The sequence below is a fragment of the Oryx dammah genome, unplaced genomic scaffold (assembly GCF_014754425.2).
Source record: "Oryx dammah isolate SB20612 unplaced genomic scaffold, SCBI_Odam_1.1 HiC_scaffold_26, whole genome shotgun sequence".
NCBI lineage: Eukaryota > Metazoa > Chordata > Mammalia > Artiodactyla > Bovidae > Oryx > Oryx dammah.
In genome coordinates, this window is record NW_024070210.1 from 82,032,345 (window position 1) to 82,051,483 (window position 19,139).

At 36.1% G+C, this 19,139-nt stretch overlaps 1 protein-coding gene across 6 annotated transcripts in view; it reads left to right on the forward strand.

Moving 5' to 3' along the window:
- Positions 1–19,139, forward strand: part of LOC120853514 (unconventional myosin-IXa) — a 181,066-nt gene that overhangs the window by 49,654 nt on the left and 112,273 nt on the right. For all 6 annotated transcript variants that reach the window (XM_040227410.1, XM_040227412.1, XM_040227411.1 and 3 more), the window contains 2 exons: positions 3,664–3,805; positions 12,521–12,716. In XM_040227410.1, the coding sequence (XP_040083344.1) occupies positions 3,664–3,805; positions 12,521–12,716 (338 nt within the window). The remainder of the gene's footprint in view (positions 1–3,663; positions 3,806–12,520; positions 12,717–19,139) is intronic.

Below are 19,139 nucleotides of genomic sequence, written 5' to 3' on the forward strand. Positions count from 1 at the left end.
AACAAACTGAAGTTAAAATCAGAGCGTTCATTTAGGCCAACATTTTATCAATCTTGCTTGCTTGTGAGAATTACCTGGGGAACTTATAAATAGTGCTTTGTCACTGGCCTAGCATCAATTCAGTAGAATTACAGGAGATGGGCCCCAGGCATTGGTATTTTTTAAAACTCCTTAGTTAGGGTAGCCTTGCTGCTGCTGCTAAGTCGCTTCAGTCGTGTCCGACTCTGTGCGACCCCAGAGACAGCAGCCCACCAGGCTCCCCCGTCCCTGGGATTAGTGCAAAGAAACACTAATCTAAGGCTACCCTTGCAGGTAGTCTTTGGGGAACATTAGATGAAGAGTTTTGAAATTCACAATAATGTCTACTTGGCCTCTGTTCCTGGCTCTTTTGCTTGATTATGTAGTATGTATCCATAATTGTTTATTGACTGCAGGACTGGTGGAAAGCTTTTTTTCTCATCTTTCCTTATTTGGAATAGAAACTGCCCACATATTTGTTCTCATTAATTATCTTCCAATCAAAAAAAATGTATCAATAAAAATGGGCAAAAGATGTAAATAAACAATATAAATGTCCCATAAACATGAAAATTAGCATTGGTTTTAATAAAGGAAGTTTAAATGGAAACATTTAATTTTTTCCATTGTTTATCCAAGAAAAAAGAAACAAATCACAAGCTTTTTAATGACTCAAAGGATTAGAAGGCAAATGGACCTTTAAGTAGAAACAATGAGATGAACATCCTTCCTGAAAAGAAGCATGCTGCTGTGGAGTAGTGAGAGATGTGTCTGCTGAAGTTGGGTTGGTCTGGGCTTAGGAGCTTGGATTTAAATTTTCTAAAGTAGGGGAGGCACACCATTAAAAGCACGTTGTAGGAAAATTTATCTTGATAGTTCTGTTTGGCGACATGAAACATGGTAAAATTGGAATCACTAAGGCTACTAGAAAGGCTGTTGCTGTATTATCTGGAATTGTTCAAGAGTTGTAACCTGTTCTGGAATGGCTGTAGAGTTCTGGGAAGGAGAGAAAAGCCTAGAGGAAGGGATAGTGTTTGATGCAAAAGCAGGCCTCAGTTGACTAGGAAAATGTCAGTGTTGCTAATATGAAAAAGTAGATTAATTTGTATCATCCTTATTGGATGTCAACTCATGTTAGGTATTTTTGCTAGTTTTATTTAATTCTTCTAGCACTATCATTCATTTTACTCATTTATGGATTACCAAGCCAGTTCCTAAAGAAGGTTGTACCCAGCTTGCCCAAGGTCACATACAGAATTTATAATGTAGGCAATGACTATCTGACATCAAAGACCTTTCTCCTTCCTGGTTCCAATATGTACTATGTAATTAACCATTTTTCTTGTAGTTTTGGAATCATTTTAATGTATTAGATATTGCATTCAACATCTTTATATCTTACATTACATTATTTTTCATTATTTCAAGTACTATTAAATGAAATTATTCTTTGAAATATACTTGCCCTCTCTCTCTCTCTTTTTTTTTTTTTTGGTCAGTGATTATTTTATGTTTGAAACCCCTACCAAACTTTTAAAATATAGCTTGTAATTGCCTCTTGTATCCTCTGAATCTTTCCATTATTCCCAACCACTAGTGATTTTTTTTTTCTGTTCTAAAGTTTTATATGTCTATACTACTATTATTGCTAGTATTATACTATATTCGCTGGTGGCTCAGTGGTAAAGAATCTGCCTGACAATGCAGGATCGCTGGTTTGATCCCTGGGTCGGAAAGATCCTCTGGAGAAGGAAATTGCAACCCACTCCAGTATTCTTGTCTGGCAAATCCCATGGACAGAGGAACCTGGTGGGCTGTAGTCCATGGGGGTGGCAAAGAGTTGGATACAACTTATCCACTAAATAGCTACTACTATTATGTAGTTACTTCTTAATAAATACTATTTGAATGATTCCAAGATATGAAATGTTCATCAGTGAGTATAAATCTATTGATGTGTATTTGAAAGGATAATAGATATAAAAACATTTAGTAACTGATGTAGGTAAGAAAATTACTACTTAATTTGTAATAAAAAAAAATTACTCTGGATTTAAAGGACCTGTCCAACCTGAGAGATCATTCCCTTTTTGCAAGTTCTTGAACCCAAGCAACATGTGATTTGGTTTTTATTATCCTTTGAGTCTTATGGTGCAGCACACTGTGACCCAAGATAAACATATAAAAACCTGAGTTAAATTTCTTACTTCTTCTTTCTTACTTCTTAATTTACTTCTGAGTTAAATTTCTTACTTCTGTGATACTTGCATAGTATGTGTTAGGCAGATCACAACTTTTGAGCTCTCATATACAAAATAGGAATACTAAATCTTTTTTCACTCATCTTTCAGATTGTTTTGTTGTTGTTCAATCACTAAGTCATGTCTGACTCTTTGCAACCCCATAGAATGTAGCACACCAGGCCTCCCTGTCCCTCACTATCTCTTGGAGTTTGCCCAAGTTCATGTTCATTGAATCAGTGACGCCACCCAGCCATCTCATCCTCTTCACCCTCTTTTCCTCCTGCCCTCAGTCTTTCCCAGCGTCAGGGTCTTTTCCAGTGAGTCAGCTCTTCGCATCAGGTGGCCAGAGTATTGGAGCTTCAGCTTCAGCATCTGTCCTTCCAATGACTATTCAGGGTTGATTTCCTTAGGACTGATTGGTTTGATCTTGTTGCTGTCCAAAGGACACAGCACCACAGTTCAAAAGCATCAGTTCTTCGGTGCTCAGCCTTTATGTCCAACTCTCACATCCATGCATACTACTGGAAAAATGATATCTTTGACTAGATGAAGCTTTGTCAGCAAAGTAATATCTCTGCTTTTTAATACACTGTCTAGGCTTGTCATAGCTTTTCTTCCAAGAAGCAAGCATCTTCTAATTTCATGGCTGCAGTCACCATCTGCAGTGATTTTTGAGCCCAAGAAGAGAAAATCTGTCACTGTTTCCACTTTTTCGCCTTCTATTTGCCATAAAGTGATTGGACTGGATGCCCTGATCTTAGTTTTTTCAATATTGAGTTTCAAGAGGGGCTTTTTCACTCTCCTCTTTCACTTTCATCAAGAGGCTCTTTAGTTCTTCTTCACTTTCTGCCATTAGGATGGTGTCATCTGCATATTTGAGGTTTTTCCCTGCAGTCTTGATTCCACCTTGTGGTTCATCTAACCTGGCATTCCCCATAATGTACCGTGCATAGAAGTTAAATAAACAGACTGACAATATACAGCCTTCTTGTACTCCTTTCCCAATTTTGAACCAGTCCTTTGTTCCATGTCTGGTTCTCAGTATTGCTTCTTGCCTCACAAACAAGAAACTATCTTGTTTCTCTCGAGACAGGTAAGATGGTCTTATATTCCCATATCTTTAAGAGATTTCCACAGTTTGTTGTGATCCACACAGTCAAAGGCTTTAGTGTAGTCAATGAAGCATAAGTTGATATTTTTCTGGAATTCCCTTGCTCTTCCTATGATCTAACAAATGTTGGCAACTTGATGTTCGTTTCCTCTCAGCTTGTTATGAGAATTTATTTAAGTGAAAGCTCTCTGTAATTTGCTAAATTTGTTAGATGAAATTGTAATTATTAAAAAAATACTTTATTAACTGCTGCATCTTTCTTTAGTGTTTTTGTTTTTATTTTTAATTTAGTTTTCCACAGGCTACAAATCAAACCCTGCTGGACAAGTTTAAGCACCAACATGAAGAGAATTCTTACATTGAATTTCCAGCTGTGATGGAGCCTGCTTTCATCATAAAGCATTATGCCGGGAAAGTAAAATATGGGGTAAAGGTCAGTAAATTTCTCATTGAATAAGCCTTTAAGACAGAGGAGTGCTCTTAACTGTTATCACCATCCCTATTATACTGTTTTCTTTGTAGTTGGTCAATAACAGTGGGAGAAATTTTATAAGGATGGTACCAAAATTCATACTGTTCTTTGCAGTGTTCTGCTGTCATTAGCTGATGGTTTTATTGCTTTTTTCCTGCAGCTAAAATTGATGTCAATCCATTCTAAATGTAATAGCCTTTTTATCTTGTTTATTTTTAATTCTTTAAATTTGACTTTTATTTTATGTTGGGGTTTAGTTGATTTATAATGTTGTGTTAGTTTCAGGTGTACAGCAGGTGTGCAGGTGTACAACAAAGCAGTTCAGCTATACATATACATGTACCTCATGTCCTCATGTACCTCATGTCCTCATGTACCCTTGGATATTTGTGAGCTTGAATATGTTGAGACTTAACTCCTGCAGAAAGGAATCTTCATAATTTTGCCCATCCCTTGTTTGTAATTGAGGAACCCATTACCCTTCAACCATTTGATATGTAAGCCTGATACTGAAGGCAATTTCTAGGCGAGGTATTGATGCTGTGGAATATTGTGGAGCAATATGTTTTTTCTGGATCTGAGGTGAGAGTCAGAATTAAGACCACTCATTCACTCATCACTGATTCATTTATTCAAGAAGTATTTATTAAAACACGAAGCACATGTCAAACTCTGTGCTGCTAATTTATCACTAGATCATTCTAAACACAAAGCACAGAGTCTGACATTTGTGTTTAGAATGATCTAGTGATTAATTAGCTGACATGATCTTGGTGTATAAATTAATGAATAGCTTCTATGAGAGACAATAGTGAATTAGTCGATTTTTAATTTGTGGGTAATGAACACCCCCTTCAAAACTCAAATTTTGAAGGATGATCTGAAGTAAATGTGACCTTGGTGAGGGGTTGGGATGATGAATCTTATAGGCCATGAGATAGGACAGAATTTAATATGTTAAAATAATTGAAAATAGGTCAGCATTACTAGATTTTAGTGATCAAGGAAGATAGTGGAATGAAATCAATGTAGAGAATGGACAGTAACTTAGTTCTTTGGGGCTTCTTGATCAAGTTAAAAGAGTTTGGTTTTTGTTGAAATTCTGATGAGGAGCCATGAAAAAATTTTAAGCAGAGGCTATGTTATGTGTTTTTAAAAATTGATTTCTCAGAGGAGAAAGAATAGCAGAGGGAGAGATTGGGAGCTGGGAGATCAATGAAACATTAAGGTAAACTGGACCCCTGAGGTGGCAGTAGAGATGGAGGAGATCTAGAGGATTATGAGATATTTTTGGAGAAGCAATGACTAAATCTTGTTGATAGATTATAGTTAACTGACTTCTGGCTATAGGTGATGGGTGAATTTGAGGTGCTATTTTCTGAGATGGAAAAGACAAGAAGGAACAGATTTTTAGATACACATTTAGAATAACAGAGTAGAATGGTGGTTATTAGTGGGTGGGGGAGTTGAGGAGAGGCTGGCTAAGGGTAAAAACCTGCAGTTAATTTCTGGAGTTCTGATGTACAGCATTATAATTAGAGTAAACACTGTGTTTATAGTTAGCATTGTGATTATACAACTGTCTTCAAAGTTTCTAAGATAGACCAGATCTTAAATGTTCTTACCACAAAAAAATGATGATTGTATGACATAATGGAGGTGTTTGTTAACTTTAAAATGGTAATCATGTTACAGTTTACAAATGTGTCAAATCAGTATTAATATTTTATATACCTTAATATTGTGTGTCAGTTACACCTCAATATATAAAAATAAAGTCTAAAACAAAAAAAATCTTGACCTATAAAATCATATAGCAAAGTACATAAAATGCAGAAATCTCAAGTGTCCAGATTTCTCTCATGCCCCTTCCAGGCTCATTCTCCCCCACCCAGAGGTAAACATGACTGTAGTTTTTTATCCTTAGTTGTTTTTTTTTTTTTTTTTTTAACTTATTAAATTTCAGATAAATAGAATCATACAATATATGCATTTATGTCTGTGATTCATTCATTCTTACTATCAGATAGGTTGAAAGTAAAAGGATGGGAAAAAGACACACTAGGCAGACCCTAACAAAAACAAAGTTCCTGTAATTACATTATTATTGGACAAAGTAGGCTTTAAGACAAGAATCATTATTAGAGACAAAGAAGCACACTTCATAACAATAAAAGGGGCTTGTTTCAATGAAGACATAATCAAAAGTTATATGTACCTGATGACTTCACTTCAGGCTAAAAGGGGAGCTAGACAAGTTTATCCTTAAAGTTGTAGATTTTCATACATATCTTTCAGTAACAATAAAATATGCAGACATGAAATCAATAAAAACAGAAAAATTGAATAGCACTGCTAAATAACTGACCTAATTGGCACATCATAAAGATAACTAGATACTCTTTGGTGTTTATAAATTAAGTGAACTTCTTTTATGTAATCCCTGAATTAAAAAAGAAATCACAAGTGATAATATTTTAAACTGAACATTAATAAAGATGTAATGTATCAAAATTTGTAAGTTATATTTAAAGCAGTGATTTATAACTTTAAAAGTATATGTTAGAAAGGAAGACTGGTTGGCAAAACAGTAGAGAAAATCAGCAAATTAAACTAGAAAAAGGAAATCATAAAGCAAAGACTAGAAATCAATGCAATAAAAAGCAGACATATAGTAAAAAAAAATGAGCAAATCTAGAAGGTAGTTCCTTTAAAAAATAACTGAAAATAATATAGATGATCCTTGAACAGCATAGTTTTCAGTTATGGGGGTCCACTTGCACACAGTTGGAGATGTGTCCAGTGGTGAAAGTAAAGTCTGATGCTATAAAGAATAATACTGCATATATTACTGGAATGTTAGGTCCATGAATCAAGGTAAATTGGATGTGATCAAGCAGGAGATGGCAAGAGTGAACATCTATGTTTTAGGAATCAGTGAACTAAAATGGACTTGAATGGGTGAATTTAATTCAGATCACCATTATATCTACTCAGATGGCCAAGAAACTGTACAAGAAATGGAGTAACCCTCATAGTCAACAGAAGAGTCCAAAATGCAGTACTTGGATGCAGTCTCAAAAACGACAGAATGATCTCTGTTCGTTTCTAAGGCAAACCATTCAACATCACAGTAATACAAGTCTGTATCTCAACCACTAATGCCAAAAAAGTTGAAGTTGAATGGTTCGATGAAGACCTATAAGACCTGATAGAATGAACACCAAAAAAAAAAAGATGTTCTTTTCATCATAGGAGACTGGAATGCAAAAGTAGGAAGTCAAGAGGTATCTGGAGTAACAGGCAAGTTTGGCCTTGGAGTACAAAATGAAGCAGGGCAAAGCTAACAGTTTTGCCAAGAGAATGTACTGGTCATAGCAAACACCCTCTTCCAACAACACAAGAGACGACTCTACACATGAAGAGAATGTACTGGTCATAGCAAACACCCTCTTCCAACAACACAAGAGACGACTCTACACATGGACATCACCAGATGGTCAATACGAAAATGAGATTGCTTATCTTCTTTGCAGCCAAAGATGGAGAAGCTACATACAATCAGCAAAAAAAATACCAGGAGCTTACTGTGGCTCAGATCATGAACTCCTGATTGCAAACTTCAGACTTTAAAGTAGGGACAACCACTAGATCATTCAGGTATGACCTAAATCAAATCCCTTACAATTATACAGTGGAAGTGACAAATAGATTCAAGGGGTTAGATCTGATAGACAGAGTGCCTGAAGGACTATGGACAAAGATTCGTGACATGGTACAAGAGGCCGAGATTAAGACCACCATCTCCAAGAAAAAAAAAATGCTAAGAGGCAAAATGGTTGAGGATGCCTTACAAATCGCTGAGAAAAGAAGAGAAGCGAAAAGCAACTGAGAAAGGGAAAGATCTAGCCATCTTAATGCAGAGTTCCAAAGAATAGGAAGGAGAGATTAAAAAAAGCCTTAAGTGCACAATGCAGAGAAATAAGAGGAAAACAATAGAATGGGAAAGACTAGAGATCTCTTCAAGAAAATTAGAGATACCAAGGGAACATTTAATGCAAAGATGGGCACAATAAAGGACAGAAAATATATAAAGCTACCAGAAGCAGAAGATATTAAGAAGAGGTGGCAAGAATACACAGAACTGTACAGGAAAGGTCTTAATGACCCATACAACTACAGTGGTGTGGTAAGTCACCTAGAGCCAGACATCCTGGGTGTGAAGTCAAGTGGGCCTTGAAAAGCATCACTACGAACAAAGCTAGTGGAGGTGACGGAATTCCAGCTGAGTTATTTCAAATCCTAAAAGATGATGCTGTTAAAGTGCTGCACTTAAAATGCCAGCAAATTTGGAATACTCTGCAGTGGCCATAGGACTAGAAAAGGTCACTTTTCATTCCAATCCCAAAGAAGGGCAATGCCAGGGAATGCTCAGACTACCACATGGTTGAACTCATGTCACATGCTAGCAAGATAATGCTCAAAATCCTTCAAGCTAGTACTTCAATCAAGATAGTATTTAAATCAATAGTACTTGAATTGAGAACTTCCAGATGTTTAAGCTGGATTTAGAAAAGGCAGAGGAACCAGAGATCAAATTGCCAACATCTGTTGGATCATATAAAAAGCAAGAGAATTCCAGGAAAACATCTGCTTCATTGACTACGCTAAAGCCTTTGACTATGTGGATCACAACAAACTGGAAAATTTGTACATCAAGGCTGTATATTGTCATCCTGCTTATTTAACTTCTGTGCAGTGTACATCATGGGAAATGCTGGGCTGGATGAATCATAAGCTGAAATCAAGACTGCTGGGAGAAATACCAACAACTTGACATATGCAGATGACACCCCCTTAATGGCCTGAAGCGAAGAGGAACTCAACAGCCTCTTGATGAAGGTGAAAGAGAAGAGTGAAAACCTGGCTTAATACTAAACATTCAAAAAACTACGATCATGGCTTCTGGTCCCATCACTTCATGGCAAATACCTGGGGAAAAAATGGAAACAGTGATAGACTATATCCTTGGACTCCAAAATCACCGCAGATGGTGACTGCAGCCATGACATTAAAAAACTCTTGTTCCTTGGAACAAAAACTGTGATAAACCTAGACAGTCACTTAGCCAGCAAAGGTTTGCCTAATCATAGCTATGGTTTTTCCAGTAGTCTCGTATGGATGTGAGATTTGGACCATAAAGAAGGCTGAGCACCGAAGAATTGATGCTTTTGAACTGTGGTGCTCTAGAGTACTCTTGAGAGTCCCTTGGACAGTAAGGATATCAAACCAGTCAATCCCAAAGGAAATTAACCCTGAATATTCATTGCAAGGACTGATGCTGAATTGAAGCTCTAATACTTTGACCACCTGACACAAAGAGCTGACTCATTGGAAAAGACCCTGATGCTGGGAAAGACTGAGGGCAGGGGGAGAAGAGGGTGACAGAAGATGAGATTGTTGGATGGCATCATCGACTCAATGGACATGAGTTTGAGCAAACTCTAAGAGATAGTGAGGGACAGGGAAGCCTGGTGTGCTGCAGTCCATGGGATGCAGAGTCAGAAACTACTGAACGACTGAATAACAATTTATGCTAGACATCTTTCAGTAAATAGATGCTGCAGTACCGTGTGATCCATGATCGACTGAATCCGCAAATGCAGCACTGTGGATGCTATGAAGATCTGGCTGTGAAGTTACATGGGGATTTTCAGCGGTGGTTTTGGTCAGCATTCCTAACCCCCATGTTGTTCAAGGGAAAACTGTGTAAGTAAAAGATAACAGAAAATAACTAATGAAAGGAGAAAGCTTCGCAGATTGCTGGTAGCAGAAACAAATAAGGGGATTTAACTACACACTCTGTAGATATTTATAAGATATGAGCATGTTTTGCCAATAAATTTGACAGTGTAAAGTTGAAAATTCCATGAAAAAATATCACCAAAAAATATAGGAAAACTGAAAAATCCTATGTTTGTTAAGTAATTTGAATCAGTAATTTAAAATTTTCTACAAAGGGAATTCTAGGTCCACATGGTTTCACTGGTGACTGCTTTAAAGTATATAAGCAATACTAGTCTTACACATTTTCTTTCAAGTTTGAGATACCTTTAAAATGTATAAATGCATCTTCAGACTTAACAAAAAATATCTGAACTGGAAATACAGATTTGGGTTTCATCATTTAAGCCACAATTATGGTTGAGATACACTGATGTAAGATGATCAGAAACTTGAGTACACAAGATGAAACTCTTAAGAATTTTCAATACAGAACCGACAGTGGGGACTGAGAAGGGATAGCACAAGATATAAGTAGTAAGTCACAAGCTGTGTTGTTGTAGAAAGCAACAGAAGAGTTTCAATGATGATGTGATTATGATGTGATTTAGTTTATTAGTACTTAGGAATGTAGGAATATGAAGACAGAGAGACAGGACCATTACGTTGGGAAATGTTGATGACTATTAACATGGAAAAGCGATATAGAATTTTAGATTTTACAGTGTAGTTGTTAATAGGACAGAATAATCTTTGGAGTAGGGCAGACTGATGTTTTAGTTCCTGTAGTAGCAGTGCTTATTGTGTTTGACTTCTGACGAACTTCTTTATCTCTCTGATTACTTAGCAGTGAAGTTTGGTTTATAATTGAATCTACTTTATTGAGTAATTGTTAGAATTAAATTATGTATAGTGCTTAACTTAGTGCCTGACATTTGTCTGTCTGCCCTCAGTATTTGCTGCTGCTGGCATTTTGATTTGAAAACTCCTCAGTTTTGCTAAGTTTTATAATATATACTTTTGCTCAAAGGGTACTTAGGGACAAACTGAGCACCAAGACTTCTGACTTGTTTCTCTCTTCCCCCTGTTTTCAGGAGAACCAAGAATTATTAGGAAAGGAAAGTCTCAGAGGTAGCAGGATGAGTCCAAGCTGCCTTGTGGACATGAGGGTTGATGACATTATACTAGGCATGACCCTCCAGGAATTCTGAGTTAGAGCTATTCTGTGAAGCTGCACTGACAGGAAGTGATTTACTCACCAGTCCTTCCATCTGGAGAAGGAAATGGCAACCCACTCCAGCGTTCTTGCCTGGAGAATCCCAGGGACAGGGGAGCCTGGTGGGCTGCCGTCTATGGGGTCGCACAGAGTCGGACACGACTGAAGCAACTTAGTAGCAGCAGCCTTCCATCTGGGTGTGGCTATAGTCAAATGCCTAGACTCTATGTAGCAGTCTGGGACCTTCTTCCAGGAGTGTAAGTTTCTTACCCTTCTTATCTTTTTGTGAGGTATTTAAACTCATTTTCTTCCATTCTATCATCTCTCACCTCCATTGGCAAGTGGTTTTAACTGGCTATTTACATTCCTTTGGTAATCTTATCCAACTTTAAAAATGTATATGCTGATGATATCCAGATGTGTTTTCTGAAATCTGTTAGACTCTAGGCAGATATGTCCATCTGCCTACTTGATATCTGTATGCAGACGTAGTATAGTGGTTATGAGTGGCTATGTTTGAACCTCTGTTCTTATTACTGTGTGATAGAGGCCAAGATAATTAACCTTTCTGTGACTCAATTTCCTCATCTATAAAATAATAATAATATCATCCATCTCAAGGACTTGTTAAGGTGTATTTATCTCAAGGACTTGTTAAGGTGATGAAATGAATTTCAATGAGACAACATGTGTAAAATGCTTAGAAGTGTGCCATTTACTTAGTAACTTCTCAATAAATGTTGCTTGTTATCATTATTATTTTCACCATCTCTAACTTCACTTGGACAAAACTTATCTCCTGATCATCAATTTCTATCCTCATATCTTCTCTTTTCTCAAGTCTTCTTCATATTAGTATATATAGTACCTCTACCTACCTCGTTGCTCAAACCCAAAATATAGGTGTTAACCTAATTCTCTTGTTCACTCACAACGCTCTAATCCACCAGCAAGTCTTTCGCCCTTACCTCTAAAAAATGTCCCAAATATGTAACCATTTTCCCTTTCCTATAGTACCATCCTTATAGTCCAAGTCACTGTCAGCTCTTACTTGGAATACCTTTCTCCATTCTTTGTACAATTAATTCCCTCAGTAGCAATCAGTGATGTTTATAAAACATCAGTTAGTTCATGTCATTATCCTTCCAGTGGCTTTCCTTGACACTTGAATAAAGTCCAAACTCCTAACTCAGTCTTGCATAGCTTACATAGCCTATTTATCTCCCTTTTCTTATACCTCTCTCACCCTTGCCGAGAATGCTCTAGACCTCAGTCTTACTAACATTCTCCTAACTTCTGCAACTTAGCACCACCTAAAGGTAGTAGGTGTTCCCTTTGAGTGAAATGTTCCTGGTCTTCTCATTTCTGGCTTCTTTTTATTACTCAACTCTCTTGTTGTTTTATGTGATAGTCTCTTAGAGAATCTCTCCCAGACTAATGTTTAACAAGCTGCAATAAGTTGGTGGAATGTTCATTCTAATTTAAATGAATTATAGAATTAAATAGTTTTAGGCTTAGATGGGACTTTATAGAGGATATCTATCTGGTCCATCTAGCTGGCTAACACAGAAATCACTTCTATACTCTTATTCAGCCACTGTTCAAATATGTCACCCATTTTCTTCTTGGCTTAATACGTTTTTTTCAAAAATAACACTGGTATTTTTTTCGTGTAGGATTTCCGGGAAAAAAATACAGATCATATGCGTCCTGACATTGTAGCTCTTCTGAGAAGTAGCAAGAATGCATTTATCTCTGGGATGATTGGAATTGATCCTGTAGCTATTTTCCGATGGTCAGTTCTCCGAGCTTTTTTTAGAGCCATGGTTGCTTTCAGGGAAGCTGGGAAAAGACACATTCAGAGAAAAACTGGTAAGCAATAGACATCAGTATTCTGCCATGCTTCTGTTTTTTTTTTTTTTTTTTTTAATCATGCCCTAACATCGTGTTTCAGATCTAATGAGTGCTGATGAACTTTATGTGTGTGTGTTTGTGTATTATTAATAAATACTGATAGGAATAATGAGTGTAAAGCACCTGTTATTTCTTAGGCATACTGACATTGGTAAGATTCTTAAGCCAAAAGTGAAATTATTATGTAATTGTATAGAACTTAATATTGATACTGTTCTCTGTTTTCTTCTAATGTCATAGTTTTTACTACAAATGAAACATAATATGGAAGCATAAATCAGGAGACAGAAAAATTAGGATGGAGGTAGTACAGTATGGTGGATAACCCAGCTTCACTTGTCATCTCTGTTGTCATCAGTTGAATCAGTTGTCTTCTCTTCTCTTGACTGATTTTGTGACTGTTAGCTGTTTTACTTGGAGTGTTAATAGTACCTTCAATATTATGAGGGTAAAATTAGATAATACTTGTAAAGTGTCTGGTTATGAAGTGTAATTTTTGTTTCCTTATGCTTAATTTAGTTAGCTGAATTTTACTTTAAAAGTTAGAAATGGATAAAGCTGGATACTTTTTTGTGTGCCTCCCCTGCTGTAGCTCTAACCTTAGATAGACCATTGCTGCATAGTGAGGATTTTCTAATACATATGTAATCATTTAAAATAATATTCTTCTGCCAAGAAGCTTCAGCAGAAGTGCAGGAGGATACACTTTGTACTTTCAGGGCTCCTAGGCTTACTTCTGTGGCTTTTTGGCATGTGCATTAGCAGTGAAAATTTAAATTTGGCTATTATATTTTTTAAACGAATAAAATATTAGAAAGATTGTATTTCTAAAATGAGAGGCCAAAATAACTGAATTTCATTTCTGTACTTCAGATTATAATGTGTACGAACTGGCCTTTGTGAATATAGACTATATATATTTTTTGAAAATGGAAGGAAAATCTTAAAACTGCTTTGCCTTTGCCAAAATTATTTCTAAGAGGCTATCTTTGCAAAAAAACTTGAAACAAACTTAAATTGAGGTATAATGGACATATGACATTATATTAGTTTCAGGTATATAACATAATGAGTCAGTATTTATATATACTGTGAAATGATTCCATCCATCACTATTCCAACCATCACAGAGTTACAAACATTTTTTGTATGTGATGAGAACTTTCACAAGTTAATTTCTTGGCCACTTTCAAATATATACTGCATTATTGACTATAGTTACCAGCAAAAAACTAAAAGGAAAAGTTTTTTTTTTAAAGATGTAGTCTTATTTATTATAGTGGACATCAATTTATGTATCAATATTGAAAAATGTATCAATTCTGAAAATTGATACATATTCTACTAAGATTTAACTAAGACAATAAACTTTTCTTATATTTACTATTAAATACTTTGCTTTCTGTAAAAGTTACATTGTATGTTCTTTTGGCATTTAAACTATTATTTCTGAAAGCTGGTTCTGTGTGTATTAGTACAAAGAAATGCAATGTTACTAATGCTTCTAATGATCAGTCAACTGAGCCTGTATTATCTCTACTTTGATAATTTCTAGATTCTTGTTTTCTAATCTAATTTCTCTTTCTGGCCAGCATAGAGCTTCCGTGTAATAAATTCTTTTATACTGGGATATGATATGTATGCATAAAAGTGCACAGAACAAAAACACAGTTCAGTGAATTATCACAAAGTAAAAACACTTGTGAAACTATCTTCTATGTTAAGAAAGAGAGTATGACCAACATGCTAGAAAGTCCCCCTTGCATAAACTTAAAAATTTCCCTTTTTATCTAGAAAAAAAGAAAAAGATAGTTCATTTGCATTTTGAGACAATCACCGAGTGAGCAGGTTTGTTACAGAGAATAATTGTATTACTGTATATTAGTGTCAGTGCCGAAATTTAGCATTTTTCCTCCCTCTGTACCATTTAGCACCTGCTCTTTTCTGGTGAGTTTAGGATATTATAAAGTTAGAACATTGTAGTATTGCACAATAGAAACTAACAAAATAACTGAAAATGGACTAAGTAGTAGATTCAGAACTTTTATAATCACCATAAGTAGTATGCAGATATATCAGAGTGAAACAGGAATTGGAGATTATTTAAACAGAAGTAGAACATGTGAAAGGCAGAAGATAACCAAGTTCAGATTGTGAATTAGAATAAGATGTCAAAAATATTATTTCTAATGAAGAAAGTAAATGTAGAATACAGAGCACAATATATTTTCACTTCCTTTGAGAGTATCTTTTAAAGGAAATAAATATCAGTGGACTTTTAGCTAATTGTCAAGAAATACCTTGTTGCTGAACCAAAAAAAAAAATTCTTGATTTTCTTAAGGAATTCTCTAACATTCTTCTTCATCAAGCCAGCTGAGCACAAATGAGAATATCAAATTTAAATCTTCTTTTGACTGTTATTTTTTCTTTTTTTTATAGATTTCTATATTAGAGAACACAATGCCATTTTAAGACTTTTAAATAAAAAAATTAATTCAATTAATTGTTTGAAGAATAAATTCATTATAGTTGTGTGTTATAGCTGTGGCAGTTTATTAGGAAACCATAAAATATTCTTAGTAGAGTCATGTAAACAGGCAGTTTGAATGAGGTACCATGTTGGCCCTGCTAGGAGGTAAAATTAGAAATGATAATGATTTTTCTGGTGAACAGTGAGGTACGGAAGAACAGCTATTCCCGTGGTGTCATCCATCTTGCCTCTGATTTACTCCTTCTGAATAAGAAAGAGTCTGGACTAGAGAGTACAGTGAAGATCATAACTTGACCACGAGTTATACAGTGTGTTGCTGTGGGTGCAGTGATGCTTATTTGTTTCTTTTGGAGTTACATAAAAATATAGCCAAAAAGGAATTTTAATCCATCTAAAAAGACTAGGGAGAGACAGGAAATTCGGCTGTGGCATTGGCGTAAGAGGCAAGAATGAGAATTTAAAGTGTCATTCAGTGTCTTCATCTATAGGGAGAAAATCTGAAGCCATTCATATAGTGTCTGTAGGTAGAGAGCGTTAATGGTTCCCACATAACCTGTTCCTCTTCACCATCCCACACAGTGGGCTGCATGACTCTAATGTACTCCCATTTGTTTTTCAAGAGAGAAGGATTCCAGTGACAATCCTTTTCCAGAAATAACCAGGTACTAAAACTAATTTAGATATCACCTAAATAGGGTTGGACATGACGTGGCAACTAAACAACAACAACAAACAGGATCTAGGATTTCTCCTGGATTGGCAGCTGGGTTCTTTACCACTAATGCCACCTGGTAAGCCCTGGGTCTAGGGTTTCTATGCAGTAGTCTATCCACAATTCTACCCAGTACTTAAGACAATTAAATGCATTTTTCTTAACAACAAAACCCTGACCATTACTAATAAATTCATTCTGTGTTAGGCTCTATGGTGTGGTGATGAAGAGTAAGGGTTTTAGATTGAATGTCAATTCAGCAGTGGAGACAAGACTTCTGAAAACGCATCTCTTCCATAAAAGCATCAGGAAAAAAATTGTCAGAGTAACTTTGTTGGAGCTCAAGAAACTCATCAAAGGCCTGCAGTAATTTGGAAAGTGTACATACAAGAAAAAAGACTGAATGTTATTATTGTCAGTGCATTTTATAGTGTTTAAGCTTGCACTACTCACCACCCTCCCTCAGTGGCCTTGAAAACCTATAGCCTAGATGTGCAATGAAAATCAGAAGTGGGACAACCACTGGAGGGAGTAGAAGGAGACTGGTACTCCTTCAGAGCTTCATTCCCAGAGAATTGTCATTATTTAACCTATTTGGAAGGTTTCATGGAAGACCCCACTTACAACGCTATCTTTTAACCTGACTTAGAGCTTTTCCAGTATGAATAACCTTTGATCTAGGGGTTTTGTCCAAAACAGTCAGAAACAGTTGTTGAACATTGCAGCTCTCTAATGCAATAGATAACAGTTGGGGCAAAAACTAACCAAAACATTTAAAAGGAACACCTGGGGAATGAGGTTTCTATAATGGCTATGAAAAGTGTCTGTGTATTCATGGGAATTTAGGTGGCTAAGCACATGCATAGGACTGTGTACGTGCCTAGGGCTATGCTCAGTAAAGACCTGAAAAGATCTTGATTTCTTATCTCAGGATAACATTCAGGTTTCCTGTGAGCAGGGTAAGACAGAGTTCTAAACTGCCTAGCTGAATGTTGTAGGTATGCTTCAACGTAAGCACTCCATAACCCTTGACAAAGACTGGGAGAATTACTGGTTTCAGGCATGTAAAGATATATGCCTCCAGTCAGTAGCTGTTTATTAAGCTAAGTGAGCAGAGGTTTCCATGGTCACCTGTGACAGAGAATACAAACTTTCAGAATTAGTTCAGTAATGTCCTAAACAAATAGCAATTATAAGAATCAGCAGCAACAGTAAATCCTGGGGAGAGAGAAAAAATCTGATTTTCAGAGTTGCCATGTTATATTATTTAAAATGTCTGGTGTTCTATATAAGATTTTGAGACATGCAAAGAAATACAACACTGACCCATACATGGGGAAAGAAGGAATCTGTAAAAACCTATCTCTGAAAAAATCCAGGCATTGATATTGCTAGACAGAATTTTTAAACTATTTTAAATATGTTTAAAGACATAAAGGCAACCATATCTGAAGAACAAAAGGAGAGTATGAGAACAATGTCCAACTAGATGGAGAATATCAAATTTTATATACACACAAATCAGTTTTGAAGTGGGAAAAAGTGTACGGTAACTGAAATGAGAAATTCAGAAGGGGTCAATAGCAGATTTGAATAAGCAGAAGCCAAAATCGGTAAACATGAAGACAGATTAGTTGAGTTGAAGAATAGGAAGAATAAAGAATGAAGAAAATAAGTAGAGCTTCTAGACCTATGGGATACCATGAGGCATATAAACTTTTGAGAAGGAAAGGAGGGAAAGGGACAGAAAGAATATTTCAAGAAATAATGGCCCCAGTCTCCTCAAATTTGATGAGAAAATTAATTTATACATCTCAGAAGCTCAACAGATTATAAGATGAGTGAATTCAGAGATTCAAACTTAGATGTATCCTAATTAAACTATCTAGAGGTAAAGAGAGACTGTTGAAAGCAGCATATCTGGGCTTTCCAGGTGGCGCTAGTGATAAAGAACTGGCATGCCAGTGCAAGAAACATGAAATGTGGGATTGATCCTTGGGTCAGGAAGGTCCCCACACCCACTCCAGTATTCTTGTCTGGAGAATTCCATGGACAGAGGAGCCTGGTGGACTATGGTCCATAGAGTCTCAAAGAGTCGGATATTATTGAAGCAACTTAGCATGCACGCATGCACAAAGTATCCTCAGTATGACTGACAGTTGGTTAATCATTAGAAACCATTGAGGCTAGATAACAATGGCATGGCATATCCAAAGTGCTGGAAGAAAAGTCTGTCAATCAAGAATTCTATATTCACTAAAACTATCCTTTAGGACTTCCCTGGTGGTCCAGTTGTTGTTAAGAATCTGCCTGCCAATGCAAGGACATGGGTTTGATACCTGGTCAGGGAAGATCACATATGCCACAGAGTAGCTGACCCCCATGTGTCACAACTGCTAAGCCCACATGCCTAGAGCCTGTGTTCCACAACACAAAAAGCCTCTGTGCAGGTGTGAAGACCTAGTGCAGCCAAAAAAAGAAAAAAATCCCCAAACACACATATACACAGACACAAGAAGAACTATCCTTCAAAATGATGGTGAAATGAAGACATTCCCAGGCCAACAAATCCTGAATGACTGCTACTAGCTGTCCCACAGGAAATGTTAAAGGGAGTTCTGGCTGAAATGAAAGGACATAGACAGTAATTTGAAAGCATATGATGTAACAAAAAGTACCATTAAAGGCAACTGTAAAGTTATACTTTGTACTATGTAAAAGATAGTATAAATGTATCTTTTACATTTTGTAACTTAAAAAAAATAATTTTGTAACCTTTTTTCCTCCACTCTAATTTAAAAGACAACTATAAAAAACAATAATTACATATCTCTGTTGGAGGGCACGCCATTTTAAAAGCTGTAATTTGCATGACAATAACAGCATAAAGGAAGAGGATGGAAATGAAGTTATATAGGAGGAAAGTTTTTATATACTATTGAAATTAAGTAGTTTTTAATCCGGGCTAGATTGTTATAAGGCAAGATGCTGATTTTAATTCCCTGTTAAGAAAATAGCTAAAAAATAATATAGTAATAATATAAATGACCAAAATGTTTAAACAGTATGCTAGATAACATGTATTTAGTACAAAAGAAGATTGTATTGAAAGAATAGAGGAACAAAAATAATATGTCTCTAAACATATGTGGAGACTAAGTAACAAAGTTCTTAATA